Source organism: Chiloscyllium punctatum, chromosome 38 (genome assembly GCF_047496795.1).
Source record: "Chiloscyllium punctatum isolate Juve2018m chromosome 38, sChiPun1.3, whole genome shotgun sequence".
NCBI lineage: Eukaryota > Metazoa > Chordata > Chondrichthyes > Orectolobiformes > Hemiscylliidae > Chiloscyllium > Chiloscyllium punctatum.
This window is the reverse complement of record NC_092776.1, coordinates 13,550,952-13,567,309: the sequence shown is the minus strand read 5'-3', so window position 1 is coordinate 13,567,309 and position 16,358 is coordinate 13,550,952. Positions and strand designations below refer to the sequence as shown.

The 16,358-nt window shown below is 42.3% G+C and overlaps 1 protein-coding gene across 5 annotated transcripts in view; it reads left to right on the top strand.

Annotated features, from left to right (window-relative positions):
- cpn1 (carboxypeptidase N, polypeptide 1) overlaps positions 1 to 10,331 on the top strand; it is a 31,236-nt gene extending 20,905 nt beyond the window's left edge. For 2 of the 5 annotated variants that reach the window (XM_072557209.1, XM_072557207.1), the window contains exons 7-9: positions 3 to 102; positions 6,652 to 6,770; positions 9,937 to 10,331. In XM_072557209.1, the coding sequence (XP_072413310.1) occupies positions 3 to 102; positions 6,652 to 6,770; positions 9,937 to 10,116 (399 nt within the window). In that variant the 3' untranslated portion in view covers positions 10,117 to 10,331. The remainder of the gene's footprint in view (positions 1 to 2; positions 103 to 6,651; positions 6,771 to 9,936) is intronic. The other 3 variants (XM_072557208.1, XM_072557211.1, XM_072557210.1) reach the window with 3 other exon arrangements.
- The last annotated feature ends 6,027 nt before the right edge of the window (positions 10,332 to 16,358 follow it).

The following is a 16,358-nucleotide window of genomic DNA, read 5'->3' as shown; positions in this document are numbered from 1 at the left end:
AGATTCACAAAGGGATTAAAGGGATGGTCTTGGATGAAAACAACAATGGGATTCCCAAGGCTGTCATTTCAGTTTCTACTATTAACCATGATATTACCTCAGGTGGGTGCCATGACAATACACTGCAATTTGTTCAGTACCTCATTTTTCTTCCTTCTGTGGAATTGCACCCCTTGTCAACTTTATCTCCATCTCACCTTCCACATGCAATTTGGGCAACTTGATCCTCAGTTTGTTTTGCTGTCATTTCTTCTGGACACATGGAGATGCTTAACACCATTCACAAACAAAGCTGCACTCCTGATTGGCACCACAAGCAAAAAACATTCACTCCCTTCACTGTCAACACTTACCAGCAGTATGTACCATATACATGATGCACTGTGGTAACTCAGTCCTTTCAACAGCACCATTCAAACTCATGACCCTAACCATCTGGAAGGGTAAGGGTGGCAAATACATGGAACACCTCTACCCACAAGTTCACGTCAATGCCATTCACCACCTGATTTGGAAATATACCACCATTCCTTCAAAAACCTTGGGACTCCCTCCATAACAACATTGTGGGTGTCCCTTACACCCCAAGGACGGCGGTGGCTCAAGAAGGCCACATTTTCAAGGGGCAGTTAAGGATGGGCACTGGAATGCTGCCAGTCTAGCCAGCACTCTCTGATTCCATAGAAGAATTTTAAAAATGTATACAAGAGCAAAGGGGTGGGAGAGATAGATGTTTCAGAAAGGTGCAGACACAGCAGAAACAGTCAGGTAGGTGGTTGACTGCTAGGAATAGTCGCGGAAGTAGCCAGGCAGTGCAGGAGTCTCCTGTGGTTATCCCCAACTCATACAGGTACAGTTCATTCTTCCAAATCGCAGTAGTTCTGTTCTCGTGCAACCCCATGTTATAAGAAAATCATGTAATAGTGGCACCATTTAAACTAATGGGCCTGAAATTGCATTATAACCAAGAGACACTTTAAAATTTTGCAATTTAGAAACAGTGTCCCCATTTTGTCAATCTTGTTATAGTGAATTCATGTTAACGAAACACCCGTTAAATATGCCGTTTTGGATACTGTGGTGGGGGTGGGGGGGGGGGGCGTTTTAGGGGAGTATCGCACTGACAGTAGGTTTAGCTCTACTGTAATGAGGGGTATGTCAACTGTAATAGGCAGCTCTGTAGTCTGGGGCCATCAGCGAGACATCAGGATGGTATGTTGTCTTCCTGGTGCCATAGTCAAAGATGTCTTGGAGTGATATGGAATACACTGAAAGGGGGGAGTGACCAGAAGGAGTTCACTGTGCACACTGTTACCAATGACTTAGGTAGGGAAAGGGATGAGGTTCTGCAGAAAGAATATAGGAAGCTAGGCAGGAAGTTAAAAACTCAGTCGAGGGTAGTAGTATCTGGACTATTACCAATGCCATGTGATCGTGAGAGTATGAAGAGGAGGATAGAGGAGATAAATGTGTGGCTGAGGAGCTGGAGCAGGGAGCACGGATTCACATATTTGGACTTTTGAGATCTATAAGAGGGACAGGTTCCAACTCAATTGAAGAGGACAAATCTCTTTGCAGGGAGATTTCCTAGTGCTACTCGGGAGGCTTTAAACTAGTGACGAGGAGGGTTGGTGAATCAAAGTGGTAGTGAGAAAGAAGAAAAGGTTGTAGATAAGGGGAGCAGGTCAAATAATCAAGACAAACAACAGCTTGGGAGAGAACAGGGTAAGACTGATTAATTAAACTGCATTCAACTCAATGCAATAGTCAGAAGGAAATTGAGAAACAAACTTGTAAGGAGATCTGAGCTATCTGTAAGAATAATAGGGTGGTTATGGGAGGGGATTTTAACTTTGCAAACATCGACTGGGACTGCCATAGTGTTAAAGGTTTAGATGGAGAGGAATTTGTTAAGTGCATACAAGACAATTTTCTGATTCAGTATGTGGATGTACCTAATAGAGAAGGTGCAAACCTTGACCTACTCTAGGGAAATAAGGCAGGGCAGGTGACTGAGGTGTCAGTGGGGGAGCACTTTGGGGCCAGCGACCGTAATTCTATTCGTTTTAAAATAGTGATGGAAAAGGATAGACCAGATCAAAAAGTTGAAGCTCTAAATTGGAAAAAGGCCAATTTTGACGATATTAGGCAAGAACTTTCAAAAACTGATTGAAGGCAGATGTTCACAGGTAAAGGGACGGCTGGAAAATGGGAAGCCTTCAGAAAAGAGATAACGAGATTCCAGAAAAAGTATATTCTTGTCAAAGTGAAAGGAAAGGCTGGTAGGTATAGGGAATGCCGGATGACTAAAGAAATTGAGAGTTTGGTTAAGAAAAAGAAGGAAGCATATGTAAGGTATAGACAGGATAGATCAAGTGAATCCTGGGAAGAGTATAAAGGCAGTAGGAGTATACTTAAGAAGGAAATCAGGAGGGAAAAAAGGGGACATGAAATAGCTTTGGCAAATAGAATTAAGGAGAATCCAAAGGGTTTTTACAAATACATTAAGGACAAAAGGGTAACGAGGGAGAGAATAGGGCCCCTCAAAGATCAGCAAGGCAGCCTTTGTGTGGAGCCGCAGAAAATGGGGGAGATACTAAATGAGTATCTTGCATCAGTATTTACTGTGGAAAAGGATATGGAAGATAGAGACTGTAGGGAAATAGATGGTGACATCTTGCAAAATGTCCAGATTACAGAGGAGGAAGTGCTGGATGCCTTGAAATGGTTAAAAGTGGATAAATCCCCAGGACCTGATCAGGTGTAACTGATAACTCTGTGGGAAACAAGGGAAGTGATTGCTGGGCCTCTTGCTGAGGTATTTGTATCATCGATAGTCATAGGTGATGTGCTGGAAGACTGGGGGTTGGCTAACGTGGTGCCACTCTTTAAGAAGGGTGGTAAGGACAAGCCAGGGAACTATAGACCAGTGAGCCTGACGTCGGTGGTGGGCAAGTTGTGGGAGAGAATCCTGAGGGACAGGATGTACATGTATTTGGAAAGACAAGGACTGATTTGGGATAGTCAACATGGCTTTGTGTGTGGGAAATCATGTCTCACAAAGTTGAGTTTTTTGAAGAAGTAACAAAGAGGATTGATGAGGGCAGAGCAGTAGGTGTGATCTATATGAACTTCAGTATTGTGTTCAACAAGGTTCCCCATGGGAGACTGATTAGCAAGGTTAGATCTCATGGAATACAGGGAGAACTAGCCATTTAGATACAGAGCTGGCTCAAAGGTAGAAGACAGAGGGTGGTGGTGGAGGGTTGTTTTTCAGACTGGAGGCCTGTGACTAGTGGAGTGCCACAAGGATCATTGCTGGGACCTCTACTTTTTGTCATTTACATAAATGATTTGGATGTGAGCATAAGAGGTGCAGTTAGTAAGTTTGCAGATGACACCAAAATTGGAGGTGTAGTGGACAGCGAAGAGGTTTATCTCAGATTACAACAGGATCTTGACCAGATGGGCCGATGGACTGAGAAGTGGCAGATGGAGTTTAACTCAGATAAATGCGAGGTGCTGCATTTTGGGAAAGCAAATCTTAGCAGGACTTATACACTTAATGGTAAGGTCCTAGGGAGTGAGATGAATTTGAGATATCTGTAAGAATAATAGGTTTGTAAGGGTTGGGCATCTTAATTTTCCAAACCTAGATTGGAACTATCATAGTGTTAAGGGCTTGAATGGGGAGGAATGTGTTAAACGTGTACAAGAAAACTTTCTCAATCAATATGTAAATTAGATTCCCTACAGTGTGGAAACAGGCCCTTCAGCCCAACTAGTTCACACCAACCCTCCGAAGAGTAACCCACCCAGACCCATTTCCCTCTGACTAATGCACCTAACACTATGGGCAATTTAGCATGGCCAATTCACCTAACCTGCACATCTTTGGACTGTGGGAGGAAACTGGAGCACCCAGAGGAAACCCACGCAGGCAAGGGGAGAATGTGCAAACTCCACACAGACAGTCACCCAAGGCTGGAATTGAACCTGGGTCCCTGGCACTGAGCCACTGTGCCGCCCTGTAGATGTACACCGACAAAAGGTGCAATATTTGACCTTCTGTTGGGAAATAACGTAGGGGAAATGTGGACCATTTTGGAACAAGTGATCATAATTCTATTAGTTTGAAAATAGCTATGGAAAGGATAGACCAGATCTAAAAGTTCAAGTTTTAAATTGGAGTAAGGCCAATTTTGACAGTATTAGACAGGAACTTTCAAAAGGTAACTGAGGAAGGCTGTTCATAGGTAAAGGATGGTTGGGAAGTGGGAGGCTTTTAAAATGAGATAACAAGACTTCAGAGACAGTTTGTTCCTGTTAGTGTGAAGGGCAAGGCTAATAAGCATATGGAATGTTGGATGACTCGAGAAATCAAGGCTCTGGTCAAGAAAAAGAAGTAGGCATGTGTCAGGTATAGACAGCTGGGATTGAGTGATAACCTAGAGGAGTATAAGGGCGGTTGGAGTGTACTCAAAGAGGGGACATGAGATAGCATTGGCAAATAGAGTTAAGGAGACTCTGAAGAGATTCTTTAAGTACACTAAGGGCAAAACAGTAACAAGGGAGAGAATAGGGCCCCTTAAAAATCAACAAGGCCATCTACGTGTGGAACCATGGGAGATGGATGAGATACTAAACAAATATTTCACATCAGTATTTACTGTGTAGAAGGACATGAAAGCTAGGGAACTTGGAAAAATAAATAGTGATGTCTTGAAAAGAGTTCATATTACAGAAGGGGAGGTGTTGGAGGTCTTATAATGAATAAAGGTCGATAGATCCCAGGACATGATCAGGTATTTCCCAGAACTTTGTGGGAAACTAGGGAAGAGATTGCTGGGCCCCTTACTGAGATATTTGTATCATTAACAGCCACAGGTAAGGTGCCAGAAGTTGGCTAATGTGGAAGCCTGTAAGGAAAAGCCAAGAAACTATAGACTGGTCAGCCTTACGTCAGTGGTGGGTAACTTGTTGGAGGGAATTCTGAGACAGGACTTACATGCATTTGGAAAGGCAAGGACTGATTAGGGATAGTCAACATGGCTTTGTGAGTGGGAAATAGTGTCTCACTGACTTGCTTGAGTTTTTTGAAGAGGTGACAAAGAATATTGATAAGGGCAGAACAATGGACTTCAGCAAAGACTTCAACAACTTCTGCATGGTAGACCAGTTAGTAAGGTTAGATCACATGGCATCCAGGGGGAACTAGCTAATTGGATACAAAATTAGCTCAAAGATAGAAAACAGAGGATGTTGGTAGAGGATTGCTTTTCAGACTGGAGGTCTGTGACCAATGGTGTGCCACAAGGATCGGAGCTGGGTCTATTGCTTTTTGTCATTTATAAATGACACTCACATTCAAATTTGGATGTGAATATAGGAGGTATGGTTAGTAAGTTTGTAGGTGACGTGAAAATAGGTGGTGCGGTAGACTGTGAAGAAGATTTTCTTAGAATACAATGGAACCTTGATCAGGACCAATGGGCTGAGGAGTGGCAGATGGAGTTTAATTTAGATAAATGTGAGGTGTGCATTTTGGAAAGGCAAAACAGGGCAGGACTTCCACACTTAATGGTAGGGTCTTGGGGAATGTTACCAAACAAAGACACCTTGGGGTGCAGGGGCATTGTTCCTTGAAAGTGGAGTTGCACGTAGACAGGGTGGTGAAGAAAGCATTTGGCACACTTGCCTTCATTGAGCAATGTTGGGATCTCATGTTGTGGCTGTACAAGACATCGATGAGGCCACATTTAGAATACTGTGTATAATTCTGGTTGCCCTTTGAAGGATGTTGATAAACTTGAGAGGATGCAGAAAAAAATACAAGGATGTTGTTGGGACTGGAGGGTTTGTGTTTTAGAGGCTGAATAGGCTGGAGCATTTTTTTCTGGAGCTGTGGAGTTTGAGGGGTGACTTTATAGAAGTTTATACAATCATGAGGGATATGGATAGAGTGAATAGCCAAGGTCTTTTTTTCTAGGATAATGGGGGTTCAAAACTAGAGGACAAAAGTTTAAAGTCAGTGTAGAGGGTGGTGCTTGTATGAAATGAGCTGCCAGAGGAAGTGGTGGATACAATTACAACATTTAACAGGTGCCTGGATGGGTATATGGGTAGGAAAGGTTTAGAGGGATATGGGCCAAATGCTAACAGGTCCAATTCGGATGTCTGGTCAGTATGGATAAGTTGGACTAAAGGATCTGTTTCCATGCTGTATGATTCTATCACTCAATGACTCTATATCTTCTCGGGGTCAGAGGGAATTGAACAAGAAGCAAAGTAGGATGTGGTAACGTCCATGAGAGATTCTCACCCAGCCCTCTCAAATTCCACTTGAACTGGCAACCTCATTGGCCACTGTGCTGGTCTTGGATCTCTTCATAACGCTCAAAGGAATTACTTTGAGGTGGTGAACGTTGTCATGTTGAAAGATCACGGGAAGAGCAAGAAAGGTTTGCTTCATGAGGGACCGGGGTGAGCCAGGGCATTTCTGAGTTTGATGTTTCTCCTTGCAGCCTGGCCAAAGCTGGGAATTATCCCCCTTTTCCCCTCAGATTGTTGCAAAGGGCTTTGCTTTACGCTGAGTGTTGTAACTACGCGTTTGGATATATTTGGGTAAAGATCATTTGGTTTTGTTTTGAGGTATCGGTGGAGACTATTTCCGTCTCTTGTTGCCGGGGAAATATATGGTCACTGCCTCAGCGCCAGGTTATAAAGGTCAAACTGTTCTTGTCAGTGTTGGTGCTGGTGAACCAACACGGGTGAGTCTCCTTTCTAGACTTATATTTATTTTGTCTACTATGTTACAGTATTTATATAGCACCTTTCACACAGCAAGATGTCTCAAGTATCCTTACAAAACCAAGCTTGACACTGAGCCACCAGTTGTTCCAACTCCCACCCCGGGCAGTCTCCCATATTTACACCCTCTGTAAACTTCAGCTCATCCTGCTTCCCATCTCCCTACTCACACCAAGTCCCATTTCCCTTCACCCCCTGGGTTTGCTGACTGGCTTGATCTCCTAATCCAGTTTTGAAACACTTGAATAAAATCATTTAAAATCTGAAATAAAATCAGAAAGTGATAGAGAAATGCAGAAGGTTTGCCAGCATCCGGTGGAGAGAGAAACATATGAACATTTCAATTGCAACTCTAGCAAACCACCGAAAAAGGTCATTAGACCATAAAATGGAAAAGTTGAAGGGTATGGTGCTGGAAAAGCATAGCTGGTCAGGCAGCATCGAAGGAGCAGGAGAATCGATGTTTTAAGCGTAAGACCTTTATCAGGAATCAATAAGATGAAAAAGGTCATTCAGCTCTTCGAATCTGCTACTCTGATCGTCAACTCAATTGTGGTTGATCTGATAATCCTCGACTCCATTTCCTGCCTTTTACCCATAACCCTTGATTCTCTTAATCATTAAAAAGCTGTTTAATTCAGCCTTGAATGTACTTAATGACCCAGCCGTGACAACCTTCTGTGGAAACGAATTCCACAGATTCACAACCGTCTGAGTGAAGACATTCCCCTCCCCATCTCTGTCTTAAATGTGCGACTCCTGAGATGAAATCCTCTGCTTGTAAACTCTCCCATGGGGGGAAACAATCTCTAACCTATCAAGTACCTGAGAAATTTGTGCATTTTGATAAGGTTGCCTCAATGAGTACAGGCCCAACCTACTCAAAGTTCTCCTCCTAAGAAAATCCCACCAGACCCAGCATCAACTGAGTGAACCACTCTGGACAGTCACCAATGCCCACATCTTTTCTTAAATAAGGAGACCAAAACTGTTCACAGTATTCCAGATATGGTCTGACCAGCGCTTTGTATAGATTCTACCAATACCTCTTTTTTTTTTAAACTGCATTTTCTTTAAAACAAAGGCCAATATTCAATTTGACATCTCTATTACCCACGGAAATTGGAGTTTACCTTGTTGTGGCTCAGGCATGAGTACCCTCAAATCCCGTTGTGCTGTGGCTTTCTACAGTCTTTCCAATTAAACAATATTTACCTCTTCTGTTTTTCATAACAAAGTGCATAACCTCCTTTTTCCCACATTATATTACATCTGCCAAGTTTTTGTCCACTCACTCTATGTCCCTCTGTAGACTTTGTGTTATCCTCAACACTTGCCTTCCCACTATTTTTGTGTCATCTGCAAACCTGTCAATCATATATTAACCTGCTGCATCCATTAATATATATTGTAAATAATTGTGGATGAAGCATTTTGGCACACCATCTGGAAAAGTCCTCCCTTTATCCCAACCCTGTTTTTTTTAGATTAGATTACTTACAGTGTGGAAACAGGCCCTTCGGCTCAACAAGTCCACACCGCCCCGCCGAAGCGTACCCACCCATACCCCTACATCTACATCTACCCCTTACCTAACACTACGGGCAATTTAGCATGGCCAATTCACCTAACCTGCACATCTTTGGACTGTGGGAGGAAACCGGAGCACCCGGAGGAAACCCACGCAGACACAGGGAGAACGTGCAAACTCCACACAGTCAGTCGCCTGAGGCGGGAATTGAACCCGGGTCTCCAGCGCTGTGAGGCAGCAGTGCTAACCACTGTGCCACCGTGCCACCCATTAGTTAGCTAATCATATACCGATGGGAATGTTCTACCTGCAACACTATGCCCCCTGGTATTATGAAGGAGCCTAATCAGACTACTTAGGAAATCCTAATATATTACATTTACTGCTTCTCCTTTATCTGTCGTGCTTCTACCTCCTCAGAGAGCTGAAATAACTTTGTCAGGCATGACTTCCCCTCCATGAAGCCATGTTGACTTTGCTTGGTTATATTGTGCATTTTTAAACACTCTGCTATTACATCCTTTATAATAGACTTCAACATTTTCCCACTGATGGATGTTAAGCTAACTCACCTTTCAATGTATTTTTCCTGTCCCTCTCTTTCTGAATAAAGGTATCCTTGTAGCTACTTCCTTTAATATCCTAGCATACATCCCATCGGGTCATGTCACTGAACTCAAAACGTTTTTTTCCCTCCACATTTTGCAGCATTTTCTGCTTTTATTTAAAATTTTTAACCTTATTTTCAAATCATTTTGTGGACTTATTCCTCTCTATCCCTGTAATCTCTGACAGCTGTCCAAGATATCTGTGCTCCTCTAAATCTGGTTTCTTTAACATCTCTAATTTTTGTTTACTGCACCATTGGCTGTGACTTCCTTGGCCCCATACTCTGGGATTTCCTCTCCACGATGCCCCAGCCCATGACCACACTGTCCTCCCTAAAGCCACTCATAAAAACAAGCTACTGCTCATATCTCCTAATACCTCCTCATGTGACTAGGTGCCAAGTTTTGTTTGACAACACTCCTATGAAGCATTTTTAGGATTGTTTACTCCATTATCTCCATTAAACAATATTTACCTCCTCTGTTTTTCATAACAAAGTGCATAACCTCCTTTTTCCCACACTATATTACATCTGCCAAGTTTTTGTCCACTCACTGGTTAGCACTGCTGCCTCACAGTGCCAGAGACCCGGGTTCAATTCCCGCCTCAGGCGACTGACTGTGTGGAGTTTGCACGTTCTCCCCGTGTGTGCATGGGTTTCCTCCGGGTGCTCCGGTTTCCTCCCACAGTCCAAAAGATGTGCAGGTCAGGTGAATTGGCCATTGCTAAATTGCCCGTAGTGTTAGGTAAGGGGTAAATGTAGATGTAGGGGTATGGGTGGGTTACGCTTCGGCGGGGCGGTGTGGACTTGTTGGGCCGAAGGGCCTGTTTCCACACTGTAAGTAATCTAATCTAATCTAATCTAAAGGTGCTATATAAATGTACATTGTTCTTTTCTTGTTTTCTGCTGAAATAAAATACACTGTGCTCTCAGCCTGCCTTCTGAGTGCCATCTCTTCCACTCTGTAATTCTGATCTTTCTACAGGTTGACTTCCATTTGGTGCCATTTTTGGCTGCACCCAGCACCAGTGTACCTACCATCTCACTGCCTTCAACCATCACTAGCAATGTTTCCCTTCACAGACTGAACTCAAGGACAACCAAGAAGGGACCTCCCGTGCTGAGGGAACGTCGACGTACAGGGCGGCGTTTTCATGGCCACTGAAACCCCATCCTCTCCTCAACAATCAGCTGCTTTTCTGTTCATACAAACCGTTTTCCCTCAATGACACTGCATGACGTGATATTGGGAAAACAGTGGGGTGAAATTTCTTTGGTGAGCGTCACCTCAGAAAAGGCACCTGAACAGAGATATTTCATCTTTAAAGTTTTGCTGTAATGTTGTTTATGTTTTTAAAATTAAAATTCTGCTTTTCCTTATTTTATTTCAATTCATGCCTGTGGATTGCCAACTCTAACTGGACATGTTCCTGGAGGTTTAGCACATTGACTGCAAACTGCTCCAGCCACAAGCTCTTGCCATTGGTTAGCCAATACATCGGTCACTGCTCCAGCTAATGAGGAAGTGACAAAACTCTTTGTTACCCTATGCTTGCCTATGGGTTGGGTTGGATAATGGTGGAGGGGAGAGCAATTGTGAGAAAAGAGAGGAGTGGGAAGAGATGGTGGAGTAGTAAACTAGAACCCTAAGAACATGGTTTCAAAATCCCACCGAGATGAAATTTGAATTCAAATTTCAAAGAAACATCTGGAATAATAAGTTTACCTCCTGGTGACTGTGTAACCACTGTCCACTGTCATAAAAATCCATCTAGTTCAATAATATCCTTTACAAATAATATTTTTGAAATATCAAGGAGTTGATGGCTATAAGGAGCTGATTCAAAAGAGAAATTGAAACCAGGGCAGATCAAACATGACCTTGTAGAATGGTGGGCAGCTTTGAGGGGATGAATGGCCGACATGTGCTTCTATTTCTTATGCCTTTCTGCTCGACAGAGAAGAAAATCTGCCATCTTACGCTGAGCTGGCCTACATGTCATTCCACACACATAGCAATGTGGATGACGCTGAAGTAACTCAGAGAATCAATGAAAGATGGTATGGTTGGGTATCTTCACATCCCAAGCGTCTGCAGCAGTTTAAGGAGGCAGCTCACTACCTTCTTAAGGGTAGCCAGGATGTGGAGATGCCACATGATGTGTTAGGCTGGGGTGAGCAAAATCAGAAGTCACATGACACCAGGTTATAGTCCAACGGGTTTATTTAAAACATAAACTTTTGGAGCTCTACTCCTTTGTCAGATGGAGCCTGTGTTAACTTCTGACTTCTTGGCGGTAATTAGGGACAGGCAATAAAATTTGTCCTATATCCCATGCACAATTTTTTAAAATGACAATAAATAAACAAATATTTATCAAGAATTGTTTTTAAGAATACATTTTATTTTCTGGCTTCAATGATATTTTTCACCCTGGATTTTGCAAGATTCTGTGCTTAAGGAGATGAACTTTCAGTTTAATCTTTTGGCAGTACAGAACTTGAAACTATTGCTGAAAAAAGACACATTTTGTCAAAGCCCTTCATTTTATGCTCATCAGGACATTTCGCAAGAATACCAATTCAAGGAGAAACTAACATTTATAGTGCATCTCAGGAGAGTGTTTATTCCACTGGCCAACCAATTAGCACTCCCTCCTCGCAGATTAAATGTTGGTTTTTCTCCTTGAATTTGTAATTCATACAAATGATCCTGATTGCTGCAAGATGAAAAACCCTTTAGCAAAATGTGTCTTTTCTCAGCAATTTTCAGCTCATCACTTTCTGGGTTCTGCAAGATAATCCTGGAGGGTTGGCAGCATCAGTTGTGAATTGAAGGCTCAATTTAGATACGCTGAGGCAAATGGAAGGTTCTTTTTCCCAAACCCAGTCTTTTTGTTGACCTGTTGTTTACACAACATCCTCACCCTATTTTCTCCTCTGCCAATTGATTGCAATTAAATTAGACTTGATTAGATTCCCTACAGTATGGAAACATGCCCTTCAGCCCACACCGACCTTCCAAAGAGTAACCCACCCAGTCCCATTTCCCTCTGACTAATGGACCTTACACTTTGGACAATTTAGCATAGCCAATTCACCTGGCCTGCACATCTTTGATGATTTCTTTCAAACCACACAATGAAAAAAGCCATTTTAATTGTTTCTGTGACAGCTGGGCCAAAAGTGTTTGGTGGGAGTTATGGACGTGAGATGGCTGTGTGAGTGTCATCCAACTAATATGACAAGGAGTCTCTACTTCAGTATTCTGTTATGGGGGAGACATACTCTGACCCGGTGAAGAAACAGTTCATCAACATTATTCCTCTTCTGACCTGGTATGAAGACTGTGACCATGCGCTGGGACAGATCAGGTGGAGCCAAAGGGATCACCTTCCTCTTGGATACTCTCGCCTATCCTAGCTCCTTTTGTTCGGTTCAATTAAGTTTGCTGATTTTTAACCCAATTTGAATTTCTGACGAATGAACAAATCATCTTTCATTTCAGTAAAAGATAGTACATAAAATTTTTAAAGGCAATATTTAAAATGTTGCGACAAAGTCAGGTGACATTATTAGATTACTTACAGTGTGGAAACAGGCCCTTCGGCCCAACAAGTCCACACCAACCGGCCGAAGCGCAACCCACCCAGACCCATTCCCCTACATTTACCCCTGCCCCTAACACTACGGCAATTTAGCATAGCCAATTTACCTAACCTGCACATTTTTGGACTGTGGGAGGAAACCGGAGCACCCGGAGGAAACCCACGCAGACACGGGGAAATGTGCAAACTCCACACAGTCAGTCGCCTGAGGTGGGAATTGAACCCGGGTCTCTGGCGCTGTGAGGCAGCAGTGCTAACCACTGTGCCACCATGCTGCCCAAATGTATATATTGTGACTGTATCCATTCCTTGACTAATATAAGATGACTGCTCACATAAATTTTAGCATTATTTGATTGATTCAAGATGACAATGATTACATTTTTTGGATAGTTCAGTCAAATTGCCCTCCAGCTGACTGTGTAACTAACTATATTGTACCTGTCCTGGGAGTGTTTACTGGTGATAGGGCTGAGGGAGGTTTACTCCATATTTAACCCGGTGCTGTACCCGTTCTGGAAGTGTTTGGCAGTCACAGTGTCGAGGATATTTCAGTTTAAAAGAGGAGAAGGAGCTTTACATACCCTGTGGAGTCTCTGTTCTGGGAGAATTTGGTGAAGACAAAGTAGAAAAAGATTTACTTTCAGTTTTAAAAAGTAGAGAATTTTAAAATGTATCCTGTTATGAAGGTATAAGGGTACTGTACCTTTAAGAGTGTTGAAAGCTAGCACACAGAGTACCAGAAAATATACAATTTAACATTTGGTCCAGCAGCTAGCAGTAGACAAAAAAAAATTCAAGTTTGGCCAATCAGTTTAAATTATGCCCCAAAATACCAAACTCCAATTAAGTTTGAATTTGGTATTTTGATAATATTAACACCAATGAAACAATGTTTTGGGGTATAAAACCGAAAAAAGATAGAACAGTTGGGGGGAGAACTGCGAAGACACCAACACATGTAGACTGTCTGAAGAATAGCTCTCTTAAAGGTACCTTTATCTATCGACAACCTGTGGAATAGAAACTCTATGAAGAAGAAAAGAAGACAAAGGAAGATACAAAGAATAGATTCAACAGCTGGTTGGTTTTGAAATTTGAATTTTTTGGTAAATATAGAAGGGAAAGTTAAAGATATGTTAAAGAAAGGAGTTGTAAATAGTTGTCAGTTAATTATTCTCTGCTAGACTTCTAAGTAAAAATAAAGTTGTCAATTTTTACTTTAAATAGTGACCTTTGGGATAGTTCTTGCCCTCTCGGATTTTAACAGATTTCAGCACGGATTAAATCCTTTCTATGTTTCAGGTTTAAATTAGTAGGGGTGTCATAACACACCCCATGCTATCTCTGTCCTACTGTAATAAAGTCTTCACTGGAGCTGATATTTCCTTCACTTATCTGCTTTGTTATGTACCACAGGCTGACATCATCTGAGACTGAGATGCTGCTGATGTGGGCAGATTCTTGGTGGTGATCAATGCAGCTGCCTGCCTCTTACTGGACATGGTCTGCAGACTGGATGCAGGAAGCCATGTACATTACGCAGTCGTTTGGGGAATGAATCTTGGACTCATGCCACTGAGGAAGATGCATGATCTATATAAATAATTTGCAGTGGAAACCACAATTTGACAGTTTCCCATTTACCAATTTGATGAACATCCATTGTTGTGGGTGACATTCTCACCTGCAAGTCTGAAGGCTGTAGCTTCAAGCACACCCAAGATAACTGAGTATTTTATCCAGTCTAATATCCCCAGTACACTCCTAATGGGCTTCGGCATAAGTGGAGGTGCTGTCTTTTAAATGTGTTTAATGTGGGTTACTGACTGCCTGCAAATGTGAATAGGCAAAAGAGTCCATACATACATGTTGAGGACAGCAGTTGAGTTTACCCTGGTGTCCTGGTCCATGCTTATCCCTACCAGCATCACTAAAACACAGTATCTTGTCATGGCGGGACAGTCGCTCAGTGATTAGCACTGCTGCCTCACAGCACCGGGGACCCAGGTTTGATTCTAGCCTCTGGTGACTGTGTGGAGTTTGCATATTCTCCCTGTATCTGCGTGGGATTCCTCCGGGTGCTCCGGTTTCCTCCCACAGTCCAAAGATGTGCAGGCCAGGTGGTTTAACCATGCTAAATTGCCCATAGTGTTAGGTGCATTAGTCAGAGTGAAATGGGTCTGGGTGGGTTACTCTTCGGAGGATCGGTGTGGACTTGTTGGGCCAAAGGGCCTGTTTCCACACCCTAGAGAATCTAATCCCACTGATGTTTGTGGAATCTTGCTGTGTTCAAAGTAGTTGCTGTATTTTGCTACAGTGGAATGGTGGCTACATTTCAAAAGTATTTCATTAGCTATTTCCCGTTTACTGTGGTAACTTTAATAGAGGTTTGCCATAAAACATCATTCACAAATTCATGTGCAACAAAAGAGCTTTCATTTCTATAGCACCTATCACAGTTTTTGGTGGTGGGAGGAGGTCTCAATGCACTTTCTGGAGGGGGGGAGAGATGCAGTCAGTGGCAGGATTGCGCTGTGATCTGGTGGATCACCACCTCACTGGATGGCAGAATGAATGGTGAACTTGGTTCAGTATTTCCAGGAGCAAATTATTGCAGATGCTGGAATCTGTACTCAAAACAAAAAATGCTGGAACTCACACTGGCAAAGCAGCATCCATGGAAAGAGAGTGAGCCAATGTTTTGCGTTCTAATGAAGAGTCATCTACACTCAAAACCTTAGCTTGCTCTCTCTTCATGGATGTTGGCTGATTTGCTGCGACTTCCAGCATTTTTTTGTTTCCAGTTCAGTATTTGCAACTCGGGCAGAGACTGAGGAAAGTAATATTGAATTATAGATGACAATACACAAATATTGATGGAAACAGCCATAATCGAAACAGTAATACCACTAAAGAGGTGACACAGCTCAAGAATTAGATGGTTTCAATTCTAGGATTTTCAAGGAAGCGGGTGAGAATACTGCAGATTCCAAAACTCTAATCTTCCAAAGTTCTTTCAAGACAAGAACTGTTCCTTGTGGAATCATTTTGAATGGAAATAAGAAACAGCAAGGGAAAGAAGTCATAGGTGGGAATCGCCTATAGGCTCTCAAAAAGGTGCCTTACTGTTGGACAAAGTACAAATTGGAAAATAATGGACGTGAGTAAGAAGGGGACTGCAATCGTTACAGGTAATTTTAATCTGCATATTGACTGGACAAATGGGAAAGGCTAACATGGAAGACAAGTTTCCAGAGAGCTTCAGGGATTGTTTATTAGAGAAATATGTTTTTAGAACCTACCCAGGGACAAGCCATTTTGGATCTATTAATAATGGAGGGTTTGTAAGAGATTTCAAAGTTAAGGATCCATGGGGATTAACAATCACAACATGACAGAAATTCAAATTCAGTTTGAAGGAGAGCAACTCAGGTTACAAACCAGTGTTCTCAACTTAAGTAAGGGCAGGGGTATGAAGGAACAGTTGTTTAAAACAAGCTGAGAAAATAGAGTAGGGGGAATGTCAGCGGATAAGCAGTGGCTGACATTTAAACAGACATTTCAGAATATTCAGCAAAACTTTATTCCAGTCGAAAAAAAGGACTTGATGAGAAAGATCAACACCCGTAGTTAACAAAGGTGGTCCAGGAGAGTATCCAATCAAATACTAAAGCATGCAAAGTGGCAAAAAAAACTAATGGTAGGCAAGAGGATTGGGAATATTTTAGAAATCAACAGAGGATGTGTAAAAAGTTCATAAAGTTCATAAACAAAATTGATTGTGAAAGAAAATTAG